Here is a 13,979-nt window from a genome sequence, read left to right on the forward strand (position 1 = left end):
AGAAGGGCTATATGGCAGAATTATATTGGTAATTAGTTTCAAATCCTAAGGTGCTCCTTTAAATCTTGCTAATTAAGAGAAATCAAGAGTGGAAAATAGCCCTTTTCTTATCTTCAAAGAATAAAGATGAAAGAAAAGCAGAAAATGAAACCTCCTTACTTGTTCTGTTCTTTCAAACAGGGCTCCAAGAAAATCTGCTTGTGCTCACAGGAGAAAGACCCAAGTATTTACAGAGGGGGAGGGGAAGGAAGCGGTCTGAGAAGCATAATTAGAAGCAAGTTTTCAAATGTTATTAAATTCCTTCACCAACAAAATGCACTTAGAGGTGTTTTAAGTTAAACCAGTACTTAAAGACTATGAAAAGCAAGATGATTGCATGTTTGTGGAAGAAGAAAGGGCAATTAAGAAAACCAGAACAATTTAAAATGCCATATAAATAAAGGCGACCAGAAGTTGATTTAAAGTTTTTCTTCTGTAATTTGTCTCCCCTTTGTCGTGGCACGCTCAAGGAAAGTGAATGCTGTAGATTGAAAGGAGGAGGGGGAGGAGGGAGGAGGAAGGGAGGAGCAGGGAAGGAGCGGCTCCCAGCCTCCTCCCCCAGCCCCCCCAGCCCTCCTCCCTGCTCTCCCCGCCGCGCCCCCAGCCCCCGCCTTCCTCCGAGCTGGTCTTTCTCCCTCTCCACCCTCCACTCTCGACCGCCCTCGCTTTGGGGACTCCATCAGCTTTTGATTTGGAAGGACGCTGATTGGCTGGAAGCGATTCAACACACGCCGGGCAAGAGAGCTTTGTCTGAGTTGAAGTGAAGTTGTACAGATTTTAGACTGGAGTCAGCAATCACGGGTGTGTTTAGTCTGCAGCCGAGCAGAGAAAGGGGAAAGAATCGCTCGAGAAAGATTCACTGCAGACTCCTCCAGCACCCTGCAATAGATGGATTCCGACTACACGAGGGGGGAGACGCGGAGGTGACACTCTTCTCTGCCTGCGGAGAGGACAGCCAAACAAATGCAAGGATCGGACTCGACGCCAATAATATCTGGAAGTCGTGACACGGTGTGTATAAAACAAAAGTTTGCGAGCTGTTAATTGCTGTGCTGTATTATTAAGAGACGCTTTCAAGTTTCAAGTACCAAATGTAGCTTAGCTTTAAGTTGCCAAAGGAAGTTGAGGGAATTGCTTTGCTGTTTTAACTTGGTCTGTGTGAGGAATCTCCTAAACTGACCGATGTGCCAAATGAATGCTAAAATGCACTTTAGATTTGTTTTTGCACTCCTGATGGTATCTTTCAGCTATGATGTACTGGGCAAGAATTTGAAATACAGGATTTATGAGGAGCAGAGGGTTGGATCCGTAATTGCAAGACTATCAGAGGATGTGGCTGATGTTTTAGTTAAGCTACCTAATCCTTCCACTGTTCGCTTTCGAGCCATGCAAAGGGGAAATTCTCCTCTCCTGGTAGTAAATGAGGATAACGGAGAAATCAGCATAGGGGCTAAAATCGACCGTGAACAACTATGCCAGAAAAACTTGAACTGTTCCATAGAGTTTGATGTGATCACTCTACCCACTGAGCATCTGCAGCTTTTCCATATTGAAGTCGAAGTGCTGGATATTAATGACAATTCTCCCCAGTTTTCAAGATCTGTCATACCTATTGAAATATCTGAGAGTGCAGCAGTTGGGACTCGCATCCCCCTGGACAGTGCATTTGATCCAGATGTTGGGGAAAATTCCCTCCACACCTACTCTCTCTCTGCCAATGATTTTTTTAATATTGAGGTTCGAACCAGGACCGATGGAGCCAAGTATGCAGAACTCATAGTGGTCAGAGAGCTGGATCGGGAGCTGAAGTCAAGCTATGAGCTTCAGCTCACTGCCTCAGACATGGGGGTGCCTCAGAGGTCTGGCTCATCCCTACTAAAAATAAGCATTTCCGACTCCAATGACAACAGCCCTGCTTTTGAGCAGCAGTCTTATATAATACAACTCTTAGAAAACTCCCCTGTTGGCACTTTGCTCCTTGATCTGAATGCCACTGATCCAGATGAGGGCGCTAATGGGAAAATTGTATATTCCTTCAGCAGTCATGTGTCTCCCAAAATTATAGAGACTTTTAAAATCGATTCAGAAAGAGGACATTTGACTCTTTTCAAGCAAGTGGATTATGAAATCACCAAATCCTATGAGATTGATGTTCAGGCTCAAGATTTGGGTCCAAATTCAATCCCAGCTCATTGCAAAATTATAATTAAGGTTGTGGATGTTAATGACAATAAGCCTGAAATTAACATAAACCTCATGTCCCCCGGAAAAGAAGAAATATCTTATATCTTTGAAGGGGATCCTATTGACACATTTGTTGCTTTGGTCAGGGTTCAGGACAAGGATTCTGGGCTGAATGGAGAAATAGTTTGTAAGCTTCATGGACATGGTCACTTTAAACTTCAGAAGACTTACGAAAACAATTATTTAATCTTGACGAATGCCACACTGGATAGAGAAAAGAGATCTGAATACAGTTTGACCGTAATCGCTGAGGACAAGGGGACACCCAGTCTTTCTACAGTAAAACATTTTACTGTTCAGATCAATGATATAAATGACAATCCACCCCACTTCCAGAGAAGTCGATATGAATTTGCAATCTCAGAGAATAACTCACCAGGGGCGTATATCACCACTGTTACAGCCACAGATCCCGATCTTGGAGAAAACGGCCAGGTTACATATACCATTTTGGAGAGTTTTATCCTGGGAAGTTCCATAACTACATATGTAACCATTGACCCATCTAATGGAGCCATCTATGCCCTCAGAATCTTTGATCATGAGGAAGTGAGTCAGATCACTTTTGTGGTTGAAGCGAGAGATGGAGGAAGTCCAAAGCAACTAGCAAACAATACCACAGTTGTGCTCACCATCATTGATGAAAATGACAACGTCCCTGTGGTTATAGGGCCTGCACTGCGCAATAATACTGCAGAAATCTCCATACCCAAAGGGGCCGAAAGTGGCTTTCATGTCACGAGAATAAGGGCAATTGACAGAGACTCTGGTGTGAATGCTGAACTCAGTTGCTCCATCGTAGCAGGTAATGAGGAGAATATCTTTTTAATTGATCCACGATCATGTGACATCCATACCAATGTGAGCATGGAATCTGTTTCCTACACAGAATGGGAGCTCTCAGTCATCATCCAGGACAAAGGCAATCCTCAGCTTCATACCAAAGTCCTTCTGAAGTGTATGATCTTTGAATATGCAGAGTCAGTGACGAGTACAGCAATGACCTCAGTAAGCCAGGCATCTTTGGATGTCTCCATGATTATAATTATTTCCTTGGGAGCAATTTGTGCAGTGTTGTTGGTTATTATGGTGCTGTTTGCAACTAGGTGTAACCGAGAAAAGAAAGACACTAGATCCTACAACTGCAGGGTAGCAGAGTCCACGTACCAGCACCACCCCAAAAGGCCATCCAGGCAGATTCACAAAGGGGACATTACATTGGTGCCGACCATGAATGGCACTCTGCCCATCAGATCTCATCACAGATCGTCTCCATCTTCGTCTCCCACCTTGGAGAGAGGGCAGATGGGCAGCCGGCAGAGTCACCACAGTCACCAGTCCCTCAACAGTTTGGTGACGATCTCATCCAACCACGTGCCAGAGAGTTTCTCATTAGAACTCACCCATGCCACTCCTGCTGTTGAGGTAAGATCATACCCTGCACCAGTTCACTGAGCAAGTCAGCTGTGAGTGTTCAGCAGTGGTGTATGTGTTAGTTCTTAAATGTTTCCATTAAGAAGTAAACACGATTAACAATATTCAAATTAAATAGGATGCAAGTTGCCTTCCGTGTACGTAGCAAGTATTCATACCTTAGCAGGCTGTTTTGTTTTTCTTAAAGAATTTGCTTGCATGTATTATGTATAATATTGAAAAATAAATGTGAAGCTCCCAAAATGACTATCTAATTAGAATACCCTTACTTCCCAGATTGAGATACTGGAAGCCAAAAATAAAAGGACTTGTTTTATTCTCATAGTTGTGGTTCTTACCCCAAAAACAAAACAAAACAACAACAAAACAAAACAAACAAATAACTGAGGCCTCCAGAATGCCATCTGAATGCATGTCATATTTGTTCAACTTTTGACATTTTCCTGACATAATTTTAGCTGCATGTGTTCAACTGTTGTAATTTACAACATTTTCCACACATCTTTATAACTGATCACTTTAATCTGAACTAAAAAATAAAGGAAATCAATCTGTTATTTATCAAGGAGTTCTCTTTCCAAAAGAAAAAGTCAGTGTATGAGATCATTCAAATCTCTCTGGGGTAGATTCAGTTATGTGTGGTGGCTGGCTGCGTAGTCTGCCACATTCCAGCATGTATAAATCTTTAAACCAGAGATAACATGTTCAATTAATTAGGATGAAATAGTGAGCAACTGTTTTTCCTTGCTTAAAGCTTGTGAGTATTTGGGGGTTTGTTTCCAGAAATCAGTTCTGTCTATTTGGTTTCCAGCAGGTTTCCCAGCTTCTTTCAATGCTTCACCAGGGGCAATATCAGCCAAGGCCAAGTTTTCGAGGAAACAAATATTCCAGGAGCTATAGGTATGAATTATCCTCCTGCTACCTATTGAGTCCCACCGACACAAATGCTGATGAGTAAAAACCATACTTTCTCTGATTCATCTTTCTAGATATGCCCTCCAAGACATGGACAAATTTAGCTTGAAAGACAGTGGCCGTGGTGACAGTGAAGCAGGAGACAGTGATTATGATTTGGGGCGAGATTCACCAATAGATAGGCTGCTGGGTGAAGGATTCAGTGACCTGTTTCTTACAGATGGAAGAATTCCAGCAGGTAAGAGAGTAGTGATAGATGGTAAATCCTTATTTTCAGATCTACTCCACCAATGAAGTGAACAGTCTCTCCCATGCTTTGATTCTTCTTTGTCTTTTGCATGGAAGTTATCTGTCATCATTGCTATTAGCAATGAATATAACCTGGCACACTTCAGAATCATTTTCGTAGAACTCATATGAAGCAGGTGGTAGAGAAGGAGTAAGCAAAAGAGCCTAGCAGGACAAGAAAGGAGTGGGGAAAGGAGGATAGAAAACCACACCACTTCTTTCCTCTTCCTGCCCCATCCACAGGACTGCCACAGGACACTCTTGAGCAACTCTTTATGAAATTACTGGGTGGTTGTTGTTATTCAAACAGCCTGTTTTGGTGCCTCGTGGTGAACTAGACTATAATTTGGAGGACGCAAATTTCCTGTGATGGGAACCAACTCAGAGAATCAGAGATTAAAATACACCAGAAAATGGTCCACTTCTATCACCAAAAATAGGACAAAGAATGCGTCTTTGTACGTGGTAAGCATAGGATATTTTTGCCACCTTTCATTTTCTATCTGCACTGTAGTGGAAAAGGAAAGCAGTTTAAGAGGGGAGTTTATAAGTACATAGCTACATGGAGGAGATCCTAGTAAGTTATGAGCCACATTTTCCTTAGAGTCCCCCGTCTCTAGTTGTGCAGTAGAAACTCTATGAACCAACTGGATAAATCCTGACTACATCACTGTAGCAACCCTGTTACTAGAGACTGTAATATTAAATCGACTCGGAGGAACACGTAATGTTGCTTTGGCTACTTATGTTTCTAAATTCCAGGGAATGTTGATCCAATGACTGCCATTTGATAAATGAAAGAAAGGCAGAACAAAACTATGACCCATTTGAGTTCCATCAAACATCCATTTTCTAAACATAGATAAGTAAGAGAGTTTAGGAAATAGTTGCGGGGCAGCTTCAGAGAGCCACGGAAATGCAGGTGAAAGCACTGCATAGAAAGTTCTAGTAGTTGCCAATGGTAGTAACCAACAGGGTCCTGACACTTACCCAGGCCCCATGAGGACGTCGGTACCTGCATTCTGTCTCCTAACACTTCGACAGACATAGGAATTAGTAAGGGGTGGAAGTAAGGGTAGTGTTCTTGTTTTTTTTTTTTTGTTTGTTTTTGTTTAGGTTTGAAAACTGAAGCTTATAAAGGTTAAAAAACATGTCCCAAATCAGGCAGTTTATAGATGGTAGAGGTGGGATTTGAATCAATCCCCACACTCTTAAACACTAACCTAGTAAGAGTAATACGAAGCAACAGTTTTTTTTTTTTTTTAAGATAAGTTTAGTAATGTATTTGTTGTTACGTTCTTTAAGTCTCACTACCGTCTATGAAATGATTGAATGCTGCCTATTTCCTTATGATATGACAGTACTAGATACTGCATCTCTGGCAGGATGAACCTGTGGAAAGGACTTCTAGTAACATTGAGGGCTACAGTGTACACGAGAACCAATATTTGCACAGTAGTGTCTTTGTTTCTTTGTTTTATTCATAGACTCCCTATTTAAAGGAAGAAAATAAATCTCTGAAAATCTAGTGGGATATATACAACCTCAGAAAACTTGCTCAAAGAGAGTCACTTTTATTATTTTTACCAATGAAATGAAAGAACCGTCTGGCTAAATTTCTATGATTCAGTGATACTGATGGAACTCTAATTTGGAAGATTGGTCCCCAATTTTGGATAATGTGATTTCCTAAATAACATTATTTCATAAAACAGAAAAGTAGTATAATGGGCATAACAACAATATTATAATGTATAAGTTACTTTTTAAATTGTACAAAGTCTATTCATTGAAATTTGAATTCATTGGCATAGTTAAAGGGAAAAGAACTTTCCCTATTTAGATAACCCTTCCATTTGGGGGCCTAAATGATGCCTAAAATCCTTTTTAATTCTGAAATTGCATAATTGTAACAGCTAACCTGTTTTAGAAAAAGGCAAGACTTCTCTTTCACTCTTTCAAAGCTACCAAGACCAGATATGTTCATGGCAGAAGACTTATCAAATGATTGCTTTAGAAAATGCTAGTAAAGCCATTGAGGAAACAATGGGTAGATATAAAGTCTAGGTAATAGTGAGTCTTGCTTAGTGAGTGGCTTTAGATTCCTTATAAGTTAACATTTCTTTTCAAAGTTAGAGGTTCACTTTTATATTATCAGTAATAGCACCACTTAATATATAGATAGTCCTTGAAAAAATTCTGTATTTACACAATCATACTTAATCTAGGTGTGTAGCAGGAGAGCTATATTGTAGGTTTATGGTGTTGTTTTACAATAGATACATTTCTTTCTTACTGGCTACTTGCCTCCGTGTGGGGAAAGCATTCTGGTGGCATAGAGCACCGGGATATTACCAGTGATTTATAAAGTATTTTAAGCTTTATTCATGTCTGGCTAGTATGGAAAGAAATGTGCATATTGAGTATCTAAACAGAGATAACCATCCTTTAATTATGACCATCATTCTGATGATACTTCAACCATTTTCGTTATTATTCATTCTGGCAGCTTCTGCCAGCATGTTAGGGTATAAAACTTGTGCTTTGTAAACTTATATTCCCAGGAAATAGCCCAAGTAGAAAAAAAAATGCAAGTCCACATCTGAATTCCATTAACAGAATCAGTGCAGTTTTCAAAAGCATGTATATTTTTAGGACTTAAGTGTCTTATTCCAACTATTTTTCTGCACTAAACTGTGATCAAATATAGATTATGTTATGTTGCATTGCCTGCCAACAAGGTCGTTTCTGGTCATTCATTCTATTAATTCCCACAGAAATATCCTGCATTCTGAGCAGTAAAATCAGCAAGGATTTTTGTCTGTTAGCTCATGTTTGTCAACATACTTTCTTCCTTACTCATTCAACTTTGAACTACAGTGCTACACATATTCCTGCAAAATTTCCATTTTCCCAATCTATCAGACACACCAGAATGATTTATAAAGGCTTTTGATTTTGATTCTTGTGATACTCTTTTATTGAGCTCATTCCACTTTTCATTAATCTGCCATCTGTGATTACTTAACTCAAACATTTCTCTTCAATTCCATGTTCTGTCCATTGTCATGGCTGGTATCCCAGTTCTGGCCTTTCTTCCATGGCTGGTTTACTGTACCCGCACACAAGCTGATATTCACTCTCTAACACCTCCTCCCTTTGTCAAGTATTTCTTTTATGCAGCTAGAACAACTTTTTCAGAACATTTTAATTTACATTTTTTTGGTTCAAAATCAGTAATTGACTTTTGCTGCCCAGCAACACCTAATAAAACTACTTCCCTTGGCATTCCAAGGCCAATAAAATCCACTCCTAGCTTATTAAATCTCCATTTTGGCTTTTTTTGTGTATGTCTTTTGCAATAGGCAGAGCCATCTCTTTACATAACACACCAGTCCTTTGCTTATGTTGCCTTTCTTCCTGAAAAAATCTGGCTTCTCATCACTGTGTCTATCTGAGTCCCGTTCATCTCTCAAAATTTGTTTCAAGTTTCTCTTCCTTTACCTACTGCAGCCTCGACTTTCCCTCTTTTTTTCTTTTCTTGACATGCCTTCACCATCATATAGCCTGGCATTTTAACTGGGCATTTAGGGCTTCATTTGTTACACTTGACTCAGAACTGGATCGGAAACCATTTGAGGACAGGGAGCCATCATCTCACTTGACATATGACAGGCTCTGAAGACATAACCAATTGGTTACTCTGTAACTAATGGCTTGATAGACGTTAGGCCCAGGTTTTTTATTTCTTCTTACGTTAGGATCTACCTATAAAATACAGTACAGTCACAAAATTGATAGTCATATGGTTGGAAAGAAGAGGTCTCGGCTTCCTCATATCCTCCCCTTCCCAGAGGAAATTTAACCCCCTGGCCACTTTCAAGAAGAGACAGAAAGATTAACCACAGGCACCACTTGCCAATAAGTTCTAACTTATTGGATGTGGTATGAAACCTCTGTGGCACTGAATTATGGGTACACTGAGAATGTTTTTAAATAGTTGAGTCTCCAGGGAAAAGTTTGAAAATATCAATGAAACAGAAATGCCCTATTCTGTGCCACTGCCCCCCATCTCTATTAATTTTTCCCAACCTTCTCTCCATTAGCTTTTCTTCAATATTTCCTACTTTATGAATTTGAAAAATTGTATGTTAATTTATTATTTTATAATTAAAGCTCCACTTATTTACTGCAAAGTTGTAAAATGGCATTCCTTATTTTAAAAATTCCTGTAACCAAATTACTTTTGAATATGGACTGTCATTTTAATCATCCAGATTGTATTTTTGGTTATATGTTCATTATATCAGGTCTCTAGAAAATTGATCATATGCAGGATTCTTAGAAGCCTATGTAATCTTTCCTTTTTCCCCCCCGTCATTAAATATTAAAAGAAAACAAAGCCAATCAAATAATCAATCAAACAATTAAGTCCTTCCCACAGAGTTGAAGGCCGGAAAACAAATGAAAGGTGTCACCAGATCTGTTTCCCTTCCTTCTAACAGGATGTGTGTAAGACAAGATAGACAGATCTCTTTTCCATTTTCGGAGACCCAGGGAATTAGGGAAAAAACTTCATTACCACTTTGAGAATGATTTCACTGCTGAGAAAACCTCATTGCTATTAAGGCATTCTAGTTACTTTCAACTCCTTTTGGTTTTGTCCACATTAAATGATGAGCAATAGTTGGTAAATATTTCCAAGCAGTAATAATGCATGAAGTCAGTACATCTAAACATGCTTTTATTCTTAAATCATCCATCCTTATTTAAACTTAGCCTTTCTTCACAGCAAAAGTACACAAGGATTCCCAGTATTTGCCCTTTGTCTTACCCACAGTTAGCACTCACGCTATCTCTGCATTTTCCCTACTTTGTATTTTTAGCTTTCCTGCCAATCAGACTTTTGTTCTCACCCAGTATACTTGCTATCATTTTTGTTCCTCAGATTAACCCCTTCTCTATTAAGAACTGAGGTCCAGAGTTGATGACGTATAAAGCTGAACTATCTTCAAAGTTTAAGTGAAGGGCAGTGACTTCCACCCCTTCCTTTCAATAAAGTCCTCCATTTCTCCTTTTTTTTTTTTTTTAAAGAGAGAGAGGGAGGGTGGGGGTAGAGGGAGAAGCAGTGAGGGAGAGAGAATCTTAAGCTGGGCATGGAACCTGACCCGGGGCTCAATCTCACAACCCTGAGATCATGACCTGAGCTGAAATCAAGAGTTGGACACTTAGACTGAGCCACCCAGGTGCCCCATTTTTCTTTTTCTGAAAGGAAACAGCTACTCTTCACTTTCCTATTTTTGTATCTAAATCTTTTTTAAAATGTTATTTTATTGCATAAGAACACTGAACATGAGATCTACTCTCTTAACAGATTTTTAATTGTGCAATACAGTATTGTTAACTATAGGTACAATGTTGTATAGCAGATCTCCAGAACTAACTCATCTTGCTTAACCAAAACTTGATGCCCATTGATGAGCAGTGCCCCATTTCCTCAACCCCTCGCACACACACACACACACACACCTTCTAGCAACCACCATTCCACTCTTGGATTCTATAAGCTTGTTCATTTTACATACCTTATATACATAGGATCATGCAGTATTTGTCTTGGCTTATTTCACTAAGTATAATGTCCTCAAGGTTCATCCATATTTTCACACAATGTAGACTTTTCTTCCTATTTTAAGGCTAAATAATATTCCATTGTATGCATATACTACATTTTCTCTATCCATTCATCTGTTGATGGGCATTCAGGTTGTTTTCAAATCTGGCTATTGTGAATAGTGCTGCAGGGGACAGGGGAATGCTAATATCTCTTTGAGATCCTGATTTAAATTCTTTTGGATAAATACCCAGAAGTGGGATTGCTGGATAATATGGTAGTTATATATATATATTTTTAAGATTTTATTTATTTGACACAGAGAGAGAGATAGTGAGAGAGAGAGAGAGCACAAGCAGGGGGAGTTGCAGGCAGGCAGAGGGAGAGGGAGAAGCAGGCTCTCCGCCGAGCAAGGAGCCCGACATGGGGCTGAAACCCAGGACCCTGGGATCATGACCTGAGCTGAAGGCAGCTGCTTAACCGACTGAGCCACCCAGGTGCCCCCATGGTAGTTATATTTTTATTTTGGGGGGAACTTCCATATTGTTTTCCATAGTGGCTGCACCACTTTGTGTTCTTAGCAACAGTGTACAAGTATTCTAATTTCTCCACATTTGCCAACACTTGTTTTTTTTTTTTTAACAGCCATCCTGACAGATTTGAAGTGATATCTCATTATGGTTTTGATTTGCATTTTTCTGATCATTAGAAAATATATAGTGGGGGCGCCTGGGTGGCTCAGTCGTTAAGCATCTGCCTTCGGCTCAGGTCATGATCCCAGGGTCCTGGAATCGAGCCCCACATCGGGCTCCCTGCTCAGCGGGGAGCCTGCTTCTCCCTCTCCCACTCCCCCTGCTTGTGTTCCCTCTCTCGCTGTGTCTCTCTCTCTCTAATAAATAAATAAAATCTTTAAAAAAAAGGGGGGGGCACCTGGGTGGCTCAGTTGGTTAAGCGACTGCCTTCGGCTCAGATCATGATCCTGGAGTCCTGGGATCGAGTCCCACATCGGGCTCCCTGCTCAGCAGGGAGTCTGCCTCTCCCTCTGACCCTCTTCCCTCTCATGCTCTCTATCTCTCGTTCTCTCTCTCTCAAATAAATAAATAAAAAAATCTTTAAAAAAAGAAAAAAGAAAAAAGAAAAAAGAAAATATATAGTGAATGCTTATTCTATGCAGACACTTTACCTGGTGCTGGGGATACAGCAATAAACACAATAGACTACTTGCTTCCCCTTATAAAGGATTTGACATTGTTCAAGAATCATCCTTTTTCGCAATAATTTGGGAAGAAGAGAACTCTTTCCTCAGTGGCCAGATCTAGAGAATTAGCTCTGAATAGAGAGGAATGGTTGATATCAATCCAGTTTTCATTCAAATGTAAGATAATTACTTTGCATTTTCTGCGTTCTATCACTTGCTCTAAAATAAAATCATTATACCAAACAGACCATATTGTCACTGAAAGAGATAGATGGTTTGTGGAGTATATTTTACATTTTTGCATTCCTTTGTTGTTATGTAGTTTAGTTATGTATTTGGCAAATTTAGAAATTTTTCTCCTCTTTATTTTCTGCTTTTCTAGTATCATCTATTATTTTCTATGAGTGTGGCCACTCACATTCCAATAGGGCATTATAACAACTGGAAGAGATAACCAATGGATTTTTTATATTCCTCAGCTTTTGATGACTTTTCCATCTATTTGAATTTCAAACCTTTAAAAAGAAGACTTCTTAACAAACTAACTATGGATGCCTGGTAGTTGAGGATAATTTGCACTGCTATTTTAAGTAACAAATCAATAAATCCAGAATACTTCGGAAAGAGAATAATAAGGATAATGACCTGATAGCTTATTATATTCCCAATGCTTCCATTAAAGGTAAAGTTAGGTAGACCTCAATATCTAGAAAGCTACTCATAGGTATTACTCAAAAATTATCTGGTGGCATTCTAAAATTATGGATTTCACCTTACAGCCCTGGGTTTTTGAGAATTTATGTTCAGCAAATATTTCATCACCCATACCTTTGCTCTTTTTCAGTCATCCTCATGTATAAGTTATAAATCCATTTTCTTATTACCTGAGTAACAGAAATAATATTCCTGAGAAGTGTGTGAGTCATAACCCTCCTTTCCTTATTTGATAAACAGGAAAAAAAAAGTCCATAAAACTGATATTCAGATTAAATCCATAAGTGTAGTCCATTTACTGTGTAAAATAACGGGTGAGTATCGTGGTGGTAGTTTAAAACTGTCTCGTTCTATTTTTTTTAAATGAAATTACATATTTTCCTATCATTTTGAGTTATGCTAAGTATGATCGTGAATCCCTGTTGTTTCCGTTGGGGTAGCTATGAGGCTTTGCACGGAGGAGTGCAGGGTCCTGGGACACTCTGACCAGTGCTGGATGCCACCGCTGCCCTCGCCATCCTCCGACTATCGGAGTAACATGTTCATTCCGGGGGAGGAATTCCCAGCGCAACCCCAGCAGCAGCATCCGCATCAGAGTCCTGAGGAGGACACCCAGCCTGCAGATTCAGGTGAGAAGAAGAAGAGTTTTTCCACCTTTGGGAAGGACTCCCCAAACGAGGAGGACTCCGGGGATACCAGCACATCCTCTCTGCTCTCGGAAATGAGCAGCGTCTTCCAGCGCCTCTTGCCCCCTTCCCTGGACACCTATGCTGAGTGCAGCGAGGTGGATCGGTCCAACTCCCTGGAACGCCGCAAGGGACCTTTGCCAGCCAAGACGGTGGGTTACCCGCAAGGTGTGGCTGCCTGGGCAGCCAGTACACATTTTCAGAATCCCACCAACAACTCTGGTCCCCCACTTGGAACTCACTCCAGCGTGCAGCCTTCTTCGAAATGGCTGCCAGCCATGGAGGAGATCCCCGAAAATTATGAAGAAGATGATTTTGACAACGTGCTCAACCACCTCAACGACGGGAAACATGAACTCATGGATGCTAGTGAGCTAGTGGCTGAGATTAACAAACTGCTTCAAGATGTCCGCCAGAGCTAGGAGATTGTAGCGAAGCATTTTTGTTTCCATATATATGGAAATAGGGAACAGAGAAAACCCTGAAAGAACTGGCATTGCCAAATAGTTGCATTTATCATAAATGTGTCTGTGTATATTGAATATTAAATACTGTATTTTCGTATGTACACAATGCAAGTGTGATTATTTTAATCTGTATTTTAAAAATACATTTGTACCTTATATTTATGTGTAATTTAACAGACAAATTTTATTTTTTTACTCCCATGACAAACATGTCTTTCCTAATCATGTAGAAACTAGCCACTGTTCAAATAGGATATAGTAGTCAACCACAAAGTATAAAGGCACTGTGTAGATTAGTTGTGTTGGGGAAGAAATTGCTATGCTGTAGGAACAACCCCACTAAAGTATTATATGATTCTTAGTTTCGTTAAGTGATCCAG

At 39.9% G+C, this 13,979-nt stretch overlaps 1 protein-coding gene across 1 annotated transcript; it reads left to right on the forward strand.

Moving 5' to 3' along the window:
• The first annotated feature begins 1,221 nt into the window (after positions 1-1,221).
• Positions 1,222-13,554, forward strand: PCDH18 (protocadherin 18). Its single transcript, XM_028102352.2, has 4 exons — positions 1,222-3,708; positions 4,529-4,617; positions 4,707-4,870; positions 12,887-13,554. Exons 1-4 carry the CDS (start codon positions 1,222-1,224, stop codon positions 13,552-13,554), a joined length of 3,408 nt encoding a protein of 1,135 aa, XP_027958153.1.
• Positions 13,555-13,979: the final 425 nt, after the last annotated feature.

Source organism: Eumetopias jubatus, unplaced genomic scaffold (genome assembly GCF_037043125.1).
Source record: "Eumetopias jubatus isolate StellerSeaLion01/CBP00866 unplaced genomic scaffold, mEumJub1_p1.0 scaffold_2, whole genome shotgun sequence".
NCBI classification, from domain to species: Eukaryota; Metazoa; Chordata; class Mammalia; order Carnivora; family Otariidae; genus Eumetopias; species Eumetopias jubatus.

What these genes read in the sequence shown, in the direction of transcription:
- PCDH18 (XM_028102352.2), top strand. Translation starts at nt 1,222, where the DNA reads ATGTGCCAAATGAATGCTAAAATGCACTTTAGATTTGTTTTTGCACTC. An exon ending in AAATATTCCAGGAGCTATAG is followed by an intron (nt 4,618 to 4,706) that starts GTATGAATTATC and finishes TCATCTTTCTAG; the next exon opens with ATATGCCCTCCAAGACATGG. An exon ending in AGATGGAAGAATTCCAGCAG is followed by an intron (nt 4,871 to 12,886) that starts GTAAGAGAGTAG and finishes CCGTTGGGGTAG; the next exon opens with CTATGAGGCTTTGCACGGAG.